This window comes from Sebastes umbrosus, chromosome 4, assembly GCF_015220745.1.
Source record: "Sebastes umbrosus isolate fSebUmb1 chromosome 4, fSebUmb1.pri, whole genome shotgun sequence".
NCBI classification, from domain to species: Eukaryota; Metazoa; Chordata; class Actinopteri; order Perciformes; family Sebastidae; genus Sebastes; species Sebastes umbrosus.
The window spans coordinates 28,186,449-28,200,555 of NC_051272.1; the positions used below are offsets into that span (position 1 = coordinate 28,186,449).

The window sequence follows — 14,107 nt, forward strand, 5'->3', positions numbered from 1 at the left end:
ATCGTTTTAGACAGATCAGTCCATATTCTTGGAGCCCTGAGGGGATTTTGCTACTGTATTAAGATATTTGTTTTGTCTGTGGCCTCGCCCACTGCTCCAGCAGCACCCACAGGGCGAACACTGGCTCGTATTGACCTGTTTCCAACCATCCTTTCTCCCTCCAACATCCATTTTTTCCCTCCAAACATCCTGGAATCATTTTTCCTATAGTGTCTCTTTTTACTTTTTCATCTTTTTTCTTCACCTCAGACTTCTCTCTCCTGTCCTCTTATCCCTCTCTGCACCCTGATCTTCAGTTGCTATATCTAACCTCCTGTCTCACTTCTCATCATCATATTCAGACTAGATTTGAGGGGGGGAGGCATGAGGGGAGTCTCCCAAGAGATGTCCTTAGCCCCTACTAACACACAGAAATGCCTGCAACGTGCACTTGCTCACACGCACACACACATTTCCAGATTCTTCGTTCTTTTACAGTTTACAGAGCTTTCATAGCTGGAATCTACTGTAATGTAAATACATTAATGTTAATGTATGCATGGCTGCAGGCCAAAGTATATTTACATGTACACATGCATGCATGCATGACTGTACAACCGTCTCTGTACATACATACTGCTCCGACACACACACACACACACAGACTCGACAAACACGAACAAGCGTCGCTGCTTTAGAGGCAGTCCCTCGACATTTAAGATAAAAAGCCTTTTTACTATTATTACACACAAAGACACAATCCTTACGTTTGTATGCAGAGTAAAGCACTTGCACAGTGTTACTTTTGTAAACCCACACTAACTCAAGCACACAAATGCAGAAATAAAAAAGATGTCAGATGCACAAGCGCGCGCGCGCGCGCGCGCGCACACACACACACACACACACTGGCAAGAAGCAAATAGAGACATCCACATGAGCTGTGTGTACTTAGGCTACCCTTGTCTGATGCTCACACACCACCACCCATGATGTGTTTGCATAGGGGCGCATGCTATAGCTGCGGGGATATGTCTATGTGTGAGTGAATGTGTGTGTGTGTGTGTATGTGTGTGTGTGTGTGTGTCCCTCCAGTGACCCCTCTCTCTGCTGGAAGACAGTAAAGCAGCCAGGTTTTGTTTGATTTCACTCTTTCTTTCCCTCCATCTCTTCTTCTTCTTCTTCTTCTTTTTCTCCTTCTTTTGCCACATACTCCTCCCTTTTTTTCCCTCCAAATCCCCGCTTCCTACACCACCCTCTCCTCGCCCTCTCGCTCTCTCCCCCTCCCTCCCCTGTCCTCCATCCCCCCTCTGCCTGTGAAGTCCTATTTGTTAGAACAGACAGCAGGTTAGCATTAAATATACATGGGGATTGTCAGCCGGTGGCGAACACAAAGGCAGCTAGGCGAGCCCCGGTGGAATCCAAGCCCGGCCCAGGCAGCCAGGCTGGGGGAGTGGGGGGCCGCCGCCGTCCCCCGTGGGTCCCAGACCGCCATCAACCCACCTCCCACCACACACACACACACACACACACACACAGGTTGGAAACCGAAGAGGAGGTCAAAAAGACTAGTACACACACAGATGCTCTAGTATGCAGATGTGTGCGCACACTTTCCCTGTGACACCCACCCCCATCGACTCGCTCACACACACACATCTGTCGTCCGCTGGGGCGCAGGGTGACGTACAAGCTCAATCCCCCTTGTGTATCCTCCCTCTTTTTCTCTCCCTCTCACCCAGATGCACACAGAATACTGAATGTGGATCTATTACGGAGGCCTCGTGTCTCTGAAGACACGCGCGCACGCAAAACAGAACATTTTCTTTTAGTTATTTATACGAAGCCGACAGACAGACAGACACGGCCGCCATTTTGTCCCAATCTGCAGAGAATTGTAAGTGAAATTATTCTGGAGTCATCAGCTTCAATTATGGCGATCTCAAAATGGCCGCCCACAACATACACACTGATAAACATCTGACAGTAAGCAAAAGTCACATTAAACACAGTCTATGCTTCAGTGCCTCAATGCTGGAGGCAAAAATGAAAGAAGACTACGTTACTCAGACTGAAACATTAAAAGCGGTATCTTCCCTCTACCTCCGCCTCAAATGAAGCAAATATATCGATTCTGGCATTAAAAAAAATCAATTTCAAAATTGTAAAAAAAAATCCTGATACATAGGTTAATTGATTTTTTTCCTTCCCCCCCACTAGTCATAATAACACAGTTCTTACCTGTAGTAATGCAGTAGTATGTCTCGTGCGGCGAGACATGGTGGATGCGGTGATGTTTCCGTGGCAACACCATATGCCAGTCCTGGAGCAGCGTGACCCAGCGCGGGAGGCCGAAGTAGGAGTGGCTCCACTTATGAATCTGATTGGTCAGCGTAACGAAAACCGCCAGGGCGAAGACGTAGCAGTCCCAGGGATAGGACGCCGCCAAGGCCTCTGAAAGGTGACAGGAGACAGACAGGCATTTATACACAGAGAAAGAAAGAAAGAAAGAAAGAAAGAAAGAAAGAAAGAAAGAGAGAGAGTAAAGTTAATAGAATAATTGATCAAACTGTTTAGTGTAATGAAGGAGGCCAGCATGAAGGCGTAGTACTCCCACAGAGAGGATGCCGGCAGGAGCCTCGGAGAGATGAAGAGACCGAGGGGGAGGATGAGGAACAGGGGGGGAGAGAAGAGGAGACGGAGAGAGATGGGGAAGAATGGCAGAGGAGAGGACAAAGACAGATAAGTAGGATGATGAGGACGAGAGGGTAAAATAGCCTGAAATGTAACACAACATACAATCAGAAAGACGGTAAGCAGTCTGTCAAGATATCTTCCAAAAATCAGAGAAGCCAAGTGGAGATCAGTCATCTGACATCAATGCATTTGACTGTTTTTTATCACCTCAGCACCGCAGGTATCAAGAGGGAAATTTAAGGCCGTTAGTCAGGGGTGAGACACTTCAGCCTTCCTCGCCTCAGTGCCACCATAAAAGGAAATCAGTCTCTAAACTCTGTCTGTTCTTTATTAAGCAAGTAAAAGTCCCACTGATGTTCAAATGGAACTATGAATCATCACCCCTCCTCACCTTTTAATATTTAAACAACTTGCTGCAATCTCGCTCTCATACTCTAAAAGAACTACACATCGTTCCTACAGAGGTGCCCTGGGACTGGACAGAATGTGTGCTGTGTTTTTATGTGATATTCAGATGAAGGTGGAGTTGTAGTTAGAGTTCTGATGGAGGCTGGGGAATCGGGAGAAAGTCACACTGAAATAGCATTTGGAAGTGCATCTTTTGGTTTAATGTGTTGAATTTTATTTTGAAAAAGGAAACAGTGACAGGACTTTACATAATAAAAGGCATTTCAAAGCTGCAAAGGTAGATTCATTTCATGGGGCAAAGGGGAGGGACTGTTTGAAAATCTTCAGTTCAGTGTAATGTTGATTGGGGTCTGGAGTGAGGTCACTTTTAAAAATCTGCTGTTCTACAGGGGGGAAAGGAATGAGATTCTGGGGGAAAAAAGGATAAATGAAAGTTGCAGTTTACATCCATGTCTGTCCAAAATGTCATCACTTTCATGGTTTTATCCTATTAGACATTTACATGAAATTTTCATAATTGGGATATGAATTCTTGAATTATGACATGCAAAAACATGTTTTGTGAGTTCTCAGTGACCTTGACCTTTGACCTTCAAAATCTTTTCAGTTCATCCTTGAGTCCAAGTCGATGTATTCCCTGAGCTATAACGTAGTATTTCAATTTCAAGCTACTTTCTATTTCTTCTACAACACTGCATTTCAGTGGGAAATATTGTACATTTCACTCCAATGTGTTTATTTTACACCTGTAGTTACTAGTTCCTTTACAGATTAAGATTGTACAAAACCAAAGATAAGATGATCTTATAAAATGACACATTGTTGTAGATTAAACTACCCAACCGGATATAAAGAAGTTAAAATGAACTCACCTCCACCAACTACAACAGTATATAATGCTGCTTACACATTTAAGTAATAATACACCAGTGATATATTAAATAACGCAGGACCTTCACTAGTAATTGAGTATTTACAGAGTTTATTATTTATTTTTATACTTCTTATCCACAGCTATATATTGACACCTGTCAAGTAAATCCTTTTTTTTTTTTTTATCAAACATTGCAAAAATGTGAACAAAAAGCATCTTTGTCAGTTGGGCATAATTATTTAATTAGGCTTCCTAAAATCAGAATTAAGCGTAAAAACTAGGGAGATTTGTCAAGTATTTAATACTCTTATCAACATGTGAGTGGGCAAATATGCTTGCTTTATGCAAATGTATGTATATATTTATTATTGGGAATCAATTAACAACACAAAACAATGACAAATATTGTCCAGAAACCCTCACAGGTACTGCATTCAGCATAAAAAATATGCTCAAATCATAACATGGCAAACTCAAGCCAAACAGGCAACAACAGCTGTCAGTGTCTGTAAAAGGGAGACTCGTGGATACCCATAGAACCCATTTTCATTCACATCTTATCTTAAGGTCAGAGGTCAAGGGACCCCTTGACAGTTTTTCCTTGCCAAAATTTGGAGCGTTATGGATAGTGCGATAGGACCCGAAAGATGGTGACGAGAGGGTAACGTCACGCTGCTGTAAAGTGGTATCGGTGCCGTTGTATCGGAGCCGTTTTGCGATTACGAGCCGAGTACATGCGCACAGTATCGGACCCGATACTGGTATCAGATTTATTTATTATCATGAAGTTATCATGTTATCTTTGACAGCTCAAGTAAAAATATAGAAAGAGTACATGAAGAAGAGACTGGTTTCAGGGAAGTGGTTAATGCTCATAGTGTCAGTGCTGATGTGAACTGACAGGTGACAAACATGTCAGGACTCAAGCATAGGAGCAGCTGAGTGCGACAATTCCTAAAATAATATTACGCATGAAAACGGTCTGAAACGCTGCTACTGTTGTTGTCATTTGAACAGAATTTGGAGTCTGCAGCTCGTCCGTCACATGGCTAACTTGTGTTATTCACTTGAGTCTTTCTGTCGCTATGACTTACAGCTGTCCTCTCTCTGTCTACCTCCATCCCTCGTTCCCTCTCTTTGGTTAAAACAGCGATCTCTTGACCCCAGTTCAAGTGCAGACATGACAGCTGGAGATGTCACCTCGCGGCTTTCAGCTTTCCCCATCTACCTCTGTCTCCGTCTTTGTCTGGTGACCGCTTGACACTGCGAGGAGCTTGACATGACAGGTTTAGATGTCATCTTGCCGCTACATGACCCTCTGGCACCCCCCGCGCTCTCTCGCTCCCTCTCTCCTCCACGCACTCTCACCCTCTGTCTCAAACTCTTAGCGGTGACCTCTTAAGGTGCGGACATGACAGGTGTAGATGTCACTGCATCTCTCCCCGTCTCTGTCTCGTGACCTCTTGACTCCCTGCGGTGTGTGACATGACAGGTGTGGATGTCACCTACAAGTTTACCTCACTACTGCTCTCTCCCCTCTAATCTTCTCTCCCTCACCTCACACCACCCAACCCCCCCACCACCGTCGCTTGTCCCCGCTGTGGACAAGAAGCCGACCTTTGCAAGTTGCCTCTTTGCTCCTCTTTTCTTGATGCATAAAAATCCCTTACATTCTTTCCATTTCTATCAGAATTCTCAGTCTGTATTATTTTTATCATCTTCCTTCTTGGCATTGAATGTGTTGACATGGAGAATTTTGATACATTATTTATATAACTATACTAACAAAACAACTCTACCTATATTATACCCTGAAGTTTTCTTTGTCATTTTTTACTCTCCTACATAAACTCACTATGGAGGACGGAACCTGCCAAAATAAAAAATAAATAAATAAATGACTCAATATATAAATAAATAAATAAATAAATAAATAAATAAATAAATAAATATCATTAAATGTAGCAGAAATCATCTTAAAAATAAAAGTAGCCATTAATTAATTGATAAAATGTGACATAAATTGATATTTCTGTTTTAATTTGATTTTTCTATTTATTTATCTTTGTTTTAATTACCTTATTTATTTACTCCTCTGTTTAATTTTCCCTTTTACTTATTTATGTATTTATTTTTATTATTTTTAAATTGAATTATTTATTTTTGCATTTATTTATTTTATTTATTTAGGGATGATTTTCCCTTTGCATTTCACTCATTATTTATTTCCCCAAACTTATTTATTTCTATATTTTCTTTATCCCTTACTTGATGGAACATCCAGCTTTTTCAGGTGAGCAACACTGAAGACACAAAACATCCGTCCATCCATTATCTGTAAATTATAAAAGATAAATGCTCATCTTGTTTTAGTAATTATTGAAATTTAAACATGTACAGAGATAAAAGATCGAAAAGATCATACTGTAACATTTTCATTTTTCCGACAATACTGCCGTTTGAAAATTCATCATTGTTTTCTTTGTAACGTGGTATCACTTGGTTGAAGAGGTACAATTGTGGCCTATTTGCACCTTTAAATTCCTTTTTGTTGGAAGATTATTCTGTCTTTTATTGAACTTGTGCAGTGCCCATTCAGAGCGCATGCCCATCCGAAACCGTCCGATGGCAGTCATATATATATACACAGACAGCCAAAGAATACTTCCCTTACAGTTAGATGATGCTGCTACAGCGACACTTATTGGCCAAATGGCACAAATTGCCATGGGTACTCGGACATCATATCTACACATGTCTACCAAATGTGGTCGCAATAGCACAAAGCGTTCAGGAGATATGACATTTTTTGTAATATAAGCCCTGTCCAAAGCATTTGAGGTAACTTTGAGGGCCAGTTATGGCAAACCTGTATGAAACATAAAAAAAAAAAAAAGTAACGGCATGTGTTCTGTTGCTCAAAATTTGTAGGAGTACTTGCAAAAAAATCTGATTTGGACAAAATTGTAAATGGTGGAAAATCAATCTAGACCTAGAATTTTGATTCTGAGACTTACGGTTCAAAAGTTACAGGCCAGAAGGACATACACACAAAGATTTCTTGCTTTATAGTTTGATAGCCAGCTGACTGGTTTATTCATGACAGCAAAGTGTATCAATGATGCTTGTGAGCAGCTCAACCCCACAAAACCACAGCTAACTGATGATAACTCCTCTCCTCTCCACCCATCAGTGACCTTTCGGCTCGAGTTGAAGTGCAGACATGACAGGTGGAGATGTCCCCTCCTCAATAACAGGTTGCTCCATCTTTCCTGCTGATCTTCCTCCTCCCATTCCTCCCTTCCTGCCCTGCACTTGTAAGGTCAGTGCACATGATTACCTGCAAAACTAACCCCATGCTTTTCCAAGACCAGTGGACACACTTCAGCCGGAGTCTGTGCTGCCTTTGGTGTCCTGCAACACTAAGTCACTGCTACACTTTGCTAGACCCTGTAGAGCCGACCTTCTAAAGTCCTTACATTCACATTACACACACATTGGAACGACTTACCTACTGAGATTAGGTCTCTATCACTACTTTTAAATCTCTTCCCAAACATTCTTTTTTTAAAAAGCTTCAGGGTGCTTTCACATCAGGGACCCGGGCCCGGATCCGAGTACACTTGTCCCCAAAGTCCAGTTTGATTGATTATTGTGAACGCTCCGTACCGTACTCGGGCACGGTTCGTCGATCTGTACTCGAGTCCACTTGAAAAGGTGGTCTGTACGGTTCATGTGTACTCGGGTACGGTTCGCATTAGGTGTGAAAGCCATCCATACTAAAACACGGAAGTGGACAGCTATTAAATGTGAGTAACGTTAGCAGTCAGCGAGTAGTTGTGAAAGGGCAGGCTTTTTTCAACGCCGCCGGTCTCCTCCGATCATCTGTAGGCTATATGCGCATAGCATGCGCCGATCTCATCCTCTGAGCTGCACAGCCTTGGGTGATAAAGCAAAAAAGCAGGCAAGAGGTTCATTAAAATATAGATAATAGTAGGCGATGGGGTCGGGCGATGTTTGCTATTTTATTTAGCTTATTTATTTAATGGTCTGCCTCCGAAGAACGAGAGATGCTCAGCGGGCAGAGAGAGAGGTACAGTGGGGGGAAACGGAGTGTAGAGTCGGCATATTTTCACATCAAACTCTGTGAAATAAGAGTTTATGACCAAACCAGAGCTGTTGATTGCTGGAGAGACTAACAACGACGGTGTTGGTGAGTTTTATTTTGTTTCTGTCGAGCTTGAATGAAGTGTTTTACGATGCTCCGCCGCTAGAACAGCTGATCTTGACATAAACAAATACACATGGATGATGACGCAACTGTACTCGGGTACGGAACGACTTTACTAATGTGAAAGCTGAGCGGCGGAGGAGTGGAGAGGGGGGGCTATCGTACTCGGGCACGGTACGGATCAATCGTACTTAATGTGAAAACGCCCTTAATCTCTGTGTGATTTATATTTAATTGCAATTTATTTATCTATGGACCCCTTTTCTGTTAGTAAACATGATGACGTATTTTGTGGATAGAGCGTTAAATTGAGGCAGAATAAATCTCTGAACACGTTAGTTAACGCTGGCTCGCACGTTTTGTTGGCTTGAAAGTTAACATTAACCAATGGGCCCAGATTAGCCGACCTCTAGGCAGACTACTTCGGGAGGAGTAGACGGCTAGCTTGTCAGTCCCCGGACAAGCGAGCTAGCTAACGCCTGCTCTCCTCCCGGCGAAGTAGTGTCCTAGCTGCAAGGAACGAGTCAGAGGGAACGTGACCCAGCGCTGTCCGCTGTTGGGCTCATTTTCTGTAGCAGTGGTGGAATTAGCAAGGTAGCTAGCTAACTAGCCAGTCGTTAATTGACTAAAATTGAACAACTTAATGCTTCATCCACACACTCTTGTCACAGCGTAGGAAAGTGCTATCGCCAGATGAGTGACATCTTTGTTCGGCTCATTTTCTGTGTTGCATGACAGCATGGCGGAATGAGCAAGCTAGCTAAGTGGGCTGGTGGCCAACAGCAGCGCTGTCAAGATAAATTGAGGGTGTGTAAATATTTGGATGCCTATAGTTAACTATCTTTCAGTAAAGTCAGTCAAAAAGAGAGTCGTACAATATCGACAGAGCGTTTATAGAGATGGAGAGAAGGGGTTGCTAATAGTTTAGCCTTCTGCTAACTGCAGCCAATGGCTCACGCCTGCGGTTAGCAGACGGCTTACTATTAACAACATTTACTCTCCATCTACGAAACATTTCACCGATATTGTAGCACGCTAGAGCTTTCGAATCACAGTTTGTCATCTCAAATGTATGCAATATCAATTCTGGCACCCAACATAAAAGCAAGATAACATTTTCGATGTATAACTTTAGCCCACTGCTAATGTTCGCCTCCAGTCTTTCCTTTGTTTTGCCTCCAGCTGACACGTGACATAATCACGGCGTCGACGGAAAAAGGGTCATTGTATTGTATTTTATTATTATTGTTTTATTGAATTTTTGTTGCTGTGAAACACTTTGTAACATTGTTAAGAAAAGCGCTATATAAATAAAGTTCATTATGAATATTATTATTACAGCTTTATGCAGTGTGACTGCAAGCACGTTAGCAGTGTGTGTGATTGGGAAGCCGGTGGGAGATCTCTTCCATGTTGCTGCACTCGCAATTCCCACTGCTTTCTTGCAGAAGGGGTGAGATCTTCGGGGATAGATCGAACCCCTGCAGGTGTTACGGCCCCAAGTTTCTCACTCACAGGTGATAACAATGGGAATGACAAAACAGGATACAAAAAAAACGACATGCATGTGCTCAACTGGCTCCGTGCTACATCGTCAGTAGAGGGATTTAAGTTCTGTGTGCGTATGCTAAAGTACCTGGTGTGTATGTGAGGAACTTGTAGGCCATGTGAGCCAGTGGGAGGATGGGGATCATACAGTTGTCGCCATTGGTTTCAATGAAGTCGTGGCGAGTGATGGCGGTCGGATCGATGTGGTGCTCCCTGAATGGACGAATAAATGCCTGCAGAAAGAGAGAGACAGAGATTAATTATTGCTGTAAAATTAACAAAATAATCATTTCTATAGTGTCTAAAGTTGCAGCCAATTACCATTCTGCCCTCTTTTTTAAAAGGGGTAGGGGTGGGGGACAGTCACAGTAGATGCCACATAGAAGTGGTGTACATCATCTGAAAGCTGGGAACCTGAAGATTAATTTACGATAAGAGAATCAATTCAAATAATTTGTGAAAGTGTATAAGAGCGTAGAACATGATGATACAAGTCTGTGATGGCCATTTCCATGCTCTATTATGTCTCATAAATTGTAGCAGCAATTTTGGGGTTGATACCATTTGTTACACAGATTTGGTGCTAAATTTTAAAACAATTTGCCATTCGAGAATCGATAAAAATGATCAATAATCCCTCCAAAATACCACATTAAGAAACCAAGACCTTGAGGAACACCATAGAAAAAGCCATGCTGTGATTTGGTTTCACTTTTGACAATTGGAAATTTCTGCAAGTATCATATTTTTCAGCGATTGGATGGCGAGCACTTCTGTTCTGGAAAATTGATCAGAAACCCTCTTATTGTCAATCTAGCTAGGAAAGCCAAACATCCTCTGAATGCCCTAGGTCTGTAGTTTGTGGTTGTAAAGTTTCATGAGGTTGTGATTATCCTAGAGGTCACCACAGGTCAGTTTTTACAGACTAACATCATCACACATGAATACAATTGGGCTCATTGGATCCACAATAGTCTCAGCTTTACAGTCATACCCAATCTATGTAATTCCAAGACTGTTTAGGGACCCAAGTATGAAGAAATATTAAAATACACCATTTTAGAATAGGTGGAAAATAACACATTTATACTGCATTCAAAAAACTGCATGTTATTATCATAAAGTGGTCATGTCTGTAAAGGGGAGACTCGTGGGTATCCATAGAACCCATTTTTATTCACATTTATTGAGGTCAGATGTCAAGGGATCCCTTTGAATATTGCCATGCCGGTTTTTCCTCACCAAAATTTAGCGTAACTTCGTAGCGTTATTTAACCTCCTTCCCGACAAGCTAGTATGACATGGTTGGTACCAATGGATTCTTTAGGTTTTTTAGTTTCATATGATGCCATGATTATCTTCACTCTAGCTAAACTTTACTCTAAAACTAAGCCCGCAACAACCTCTGAAAGACACAATAGTGGCCGGTTGGCCGTCGGAGTGTAAACAGGTTAACCAATCATGAGTTTATTTTTGAGTCATAGCAGTTGGACTTATGGAAATAGACGGCACTGAAATGTTACTTCTGCATTAAATAAAAGACACTGAAAAATTAAACTGTTTCTCTATTTTCACCAGTCTACAGGCTGACGCACAAAACATAGAGCATGATAGACAGTTTTATTTTGAAATCATAAAAAAAGACTGCATTTTATACTCTATATATGGGGTTTATGTGGTTGGAATTAAAAATCCTGTTGAAATCAACATTGCAAAAGAAACAGAATTTAAACTTTAAAGCCAAAGTACAATAATTTAAATAAACAGCAAACAGAAAATTCTCCCCGTGTTTCTGGCCTTCTGTTCTCTTAGTTAAACACACATAAACCTCCACTTTTCTCTAAATGGATCTGATGTGATGAACAACAATAGGGACAAAAGCAGGGGCAGATTTTCTACTTAATTTACATTCACCTTAAATCGAAACACAAAACAGACACTGGAAAGCATTGTTTACAGTCTTTACGCAAATGCAGATCAAATGCACATACACACACACACACACACACACACACACACACACACACACACACACACACACACACACCGCGACTTAGCGGTGCCCAGCAGCCTGCACAACCCCAAAGCTCATATCCAGCATCCTAATAAACCACAGAACAGCAGTCGGCCCGTGCAGAAACACTCATACACATAAATGACTCGTGGACGCCACACACACAAACTCTAATATGTGAGCTTCAAACACACACACGACACACACACACACACGTACACGCTCGCAAACCCCACCTGCACTGCGCAACGGCAGACACCTGTCTGTGAGAGCATGGGGGTCTCAAATGAAAGACTGAATCTGAATCTCAGAAGCACAAAAGCGGACAAAACAGAGACACGCACACACATGCACACACAGGATAAAGGTAATTTATTTCCCTCTGTGGAAAAAGCAAAAAAAGGTAGGTTTGCATCTGTATGTGTGTGTGTGTGAGTGTGAGTGTGTGTGTGTGTGTGTAGCCATGGAAGCATCAGCATGAAAACTCATTATTGTCGTGTTGGCTGTTCGGACCAATCACACGCGCCCATCAGCGAAAATGGTTGGTAGGTGCCACTGCAAACACAGAAACTATCTGTTGATATCTTCACAATTATGTACCCATCTCTGCTCCCGTCTGCCTCTCCCCCACCTCCCATCACCCCCCTCCTCTCGCCGCAGCCCTCCGCCAGATGAAAGCCCGGCTAAGCCACGGAGGTCGTGCCGAGCGGGGCGGCATCAGCGCTCCCAGTTAACGGCGGGCCACCGGTCGCTGCGTGTCCTCTAATCCCACACCGTTTAACGGCCCGCCTCGCACGAGGTCCGTTAATCACCAGCTCACATCGCCCATCGCCCCAGCAACCAGCGCTGTCCCACTGGTTGGACGGACACGCCCTTCTACCCCCTTCCTTTTTTTTTTTGTCCTTCCGACCTTTATACTGTATTTTCATCTCACTTTTTGTTGGCTTCTCTTTTTGGCCACATATTTCCATCGATTCTTTCTTCTTACTGTCACCCTTTTTTTCCTTCTGGTCTTTGAGAAGGAACTGACATTCAATTAAATCTACTTCCTAATCAGCCTCATTAGAGAGTAGCATTAAAAGGAGACATGTTTGAGATGTAACAAAAAAGACAGACATAAGGAGAAACCGTATTGAAGATTGCAAACAGTTAGAGAGGAAGGATCTTCAAACATGTATCCCTAAACTGTAAGCACATCTGGCAAATTTCAATGTGAATCGAGCATCATTGGGAACTAATGAGCGTGACTTTGTCCTCAAAGTGGTGTCATTAGAGGACTGCTAAATCCTTGTTGAGTCAATTAAAGCTCAACGACATGACGGCGACAAAAAAAAACAGCACGGCCCAAAGCTTCGCTAAGGAATAGTTCGAAACACCGCTGGGAGAATGTAGTGCACTTTTTAAGATAGTGTTGCAGTTTTAGCACTGGGGAGCGTGAAAAGGCTTTTATGGATTCAAATCAAAGCAAATCATAGTTATATAATTCCGAATGAAGAGCATAAGCAGAGTGAAGTATGGGAGACTTTTACGTAGAGTACAACTTTGAGGTAGAGCAACATCACCTTGCAATTAAGGGATGTTGATGTTGGTGACAAATAAGGTGTTTTGTGAATATTGTGCTTTTTCACAATGCGCTCACTAATTATAATAATAATGATAAGAAGCAGAAGAATTGGATCGTCATTTAGCCTCGAGATTTTACACACCAGAGTACAGTGTACAAATCCAGTAATGTAGAAATCCTGAAATTTTAAGGGATTGAATTGAATGATTGATTAGTCAATTAATCGATTAGTCGATCGATAGAAAATAATACTTACAATAATTTTGATAATTGATTGATTTTTTCAGTCATTTTTCAAGCAGAATGTCAAAAATTGTCATTTATTGTCATTGTAAAGAGAATATCTTTGGGTTTTGGAGTTGGTATTGTTGAACAAAACAAGACATTAGCACAGGTCACCTCAAGCTCTGGGAAGTTGAGATGGGCAATTTTTCACAATTGTTTTGATGTTTCATAGACTAAACAGTTTATTGAAAAATGATAAACCCATTTGTGCCCGCAACTGAAATTTTTTTTATTTCTTTTTTTGTTCTTTGGGCTTGCCTAAGCACAAATGTTAAGAAATTTTCTAAATCAGTCAAACCATTTGGCTGAAAAGTGAGTTTTTCTTATCATACTAAATCTAGTATTTGGTCACATGGGACCACTGTTTTCGCAATAAACTCAATTATACTCAATATTTAGGAAAAAAACAGTGGTCCCATGTTCCCGAAGACTAGATATGGTAAAATGACTGTATCTCAGAAAGTACAATGAGCACAATCAAGTATTTGGTATCTATGAACTCATAAC

At 41.8% G+C, this 14,107-nt stretch overlaps 1 protein-coding gene across 2 annotated transcripts in view; it reads right to left on the reverse strand.

Moving 5' to 3' along the window:
* si:ch211-212o1.2 (uncharacterized protein LOC492735 homolog) overlaps positions 1-14,107 on the reverse strand; it is a 52,231-nt gene that overhangs the window by 4,939 nt on the left and 33,185 nt on the right. For both annotated transcript variants that reach the window (XM_037768633.1, XM_037768632.1), the window contains 2 exons: positions 9,826-9,970; positions 2,221-2,433 (listed from right to left, as the gene is read on the reverse strand). In XM_037768633.1, coding sequence (XP_037624561.1) covers positions 2,221-2,433; positions 9,826-9,970 — 358 coding nt within the window. The remainder of the gene's footprint in view (positions 1-2,220; positions 2,434-9,825; positions 9,971-14,107) is intronic.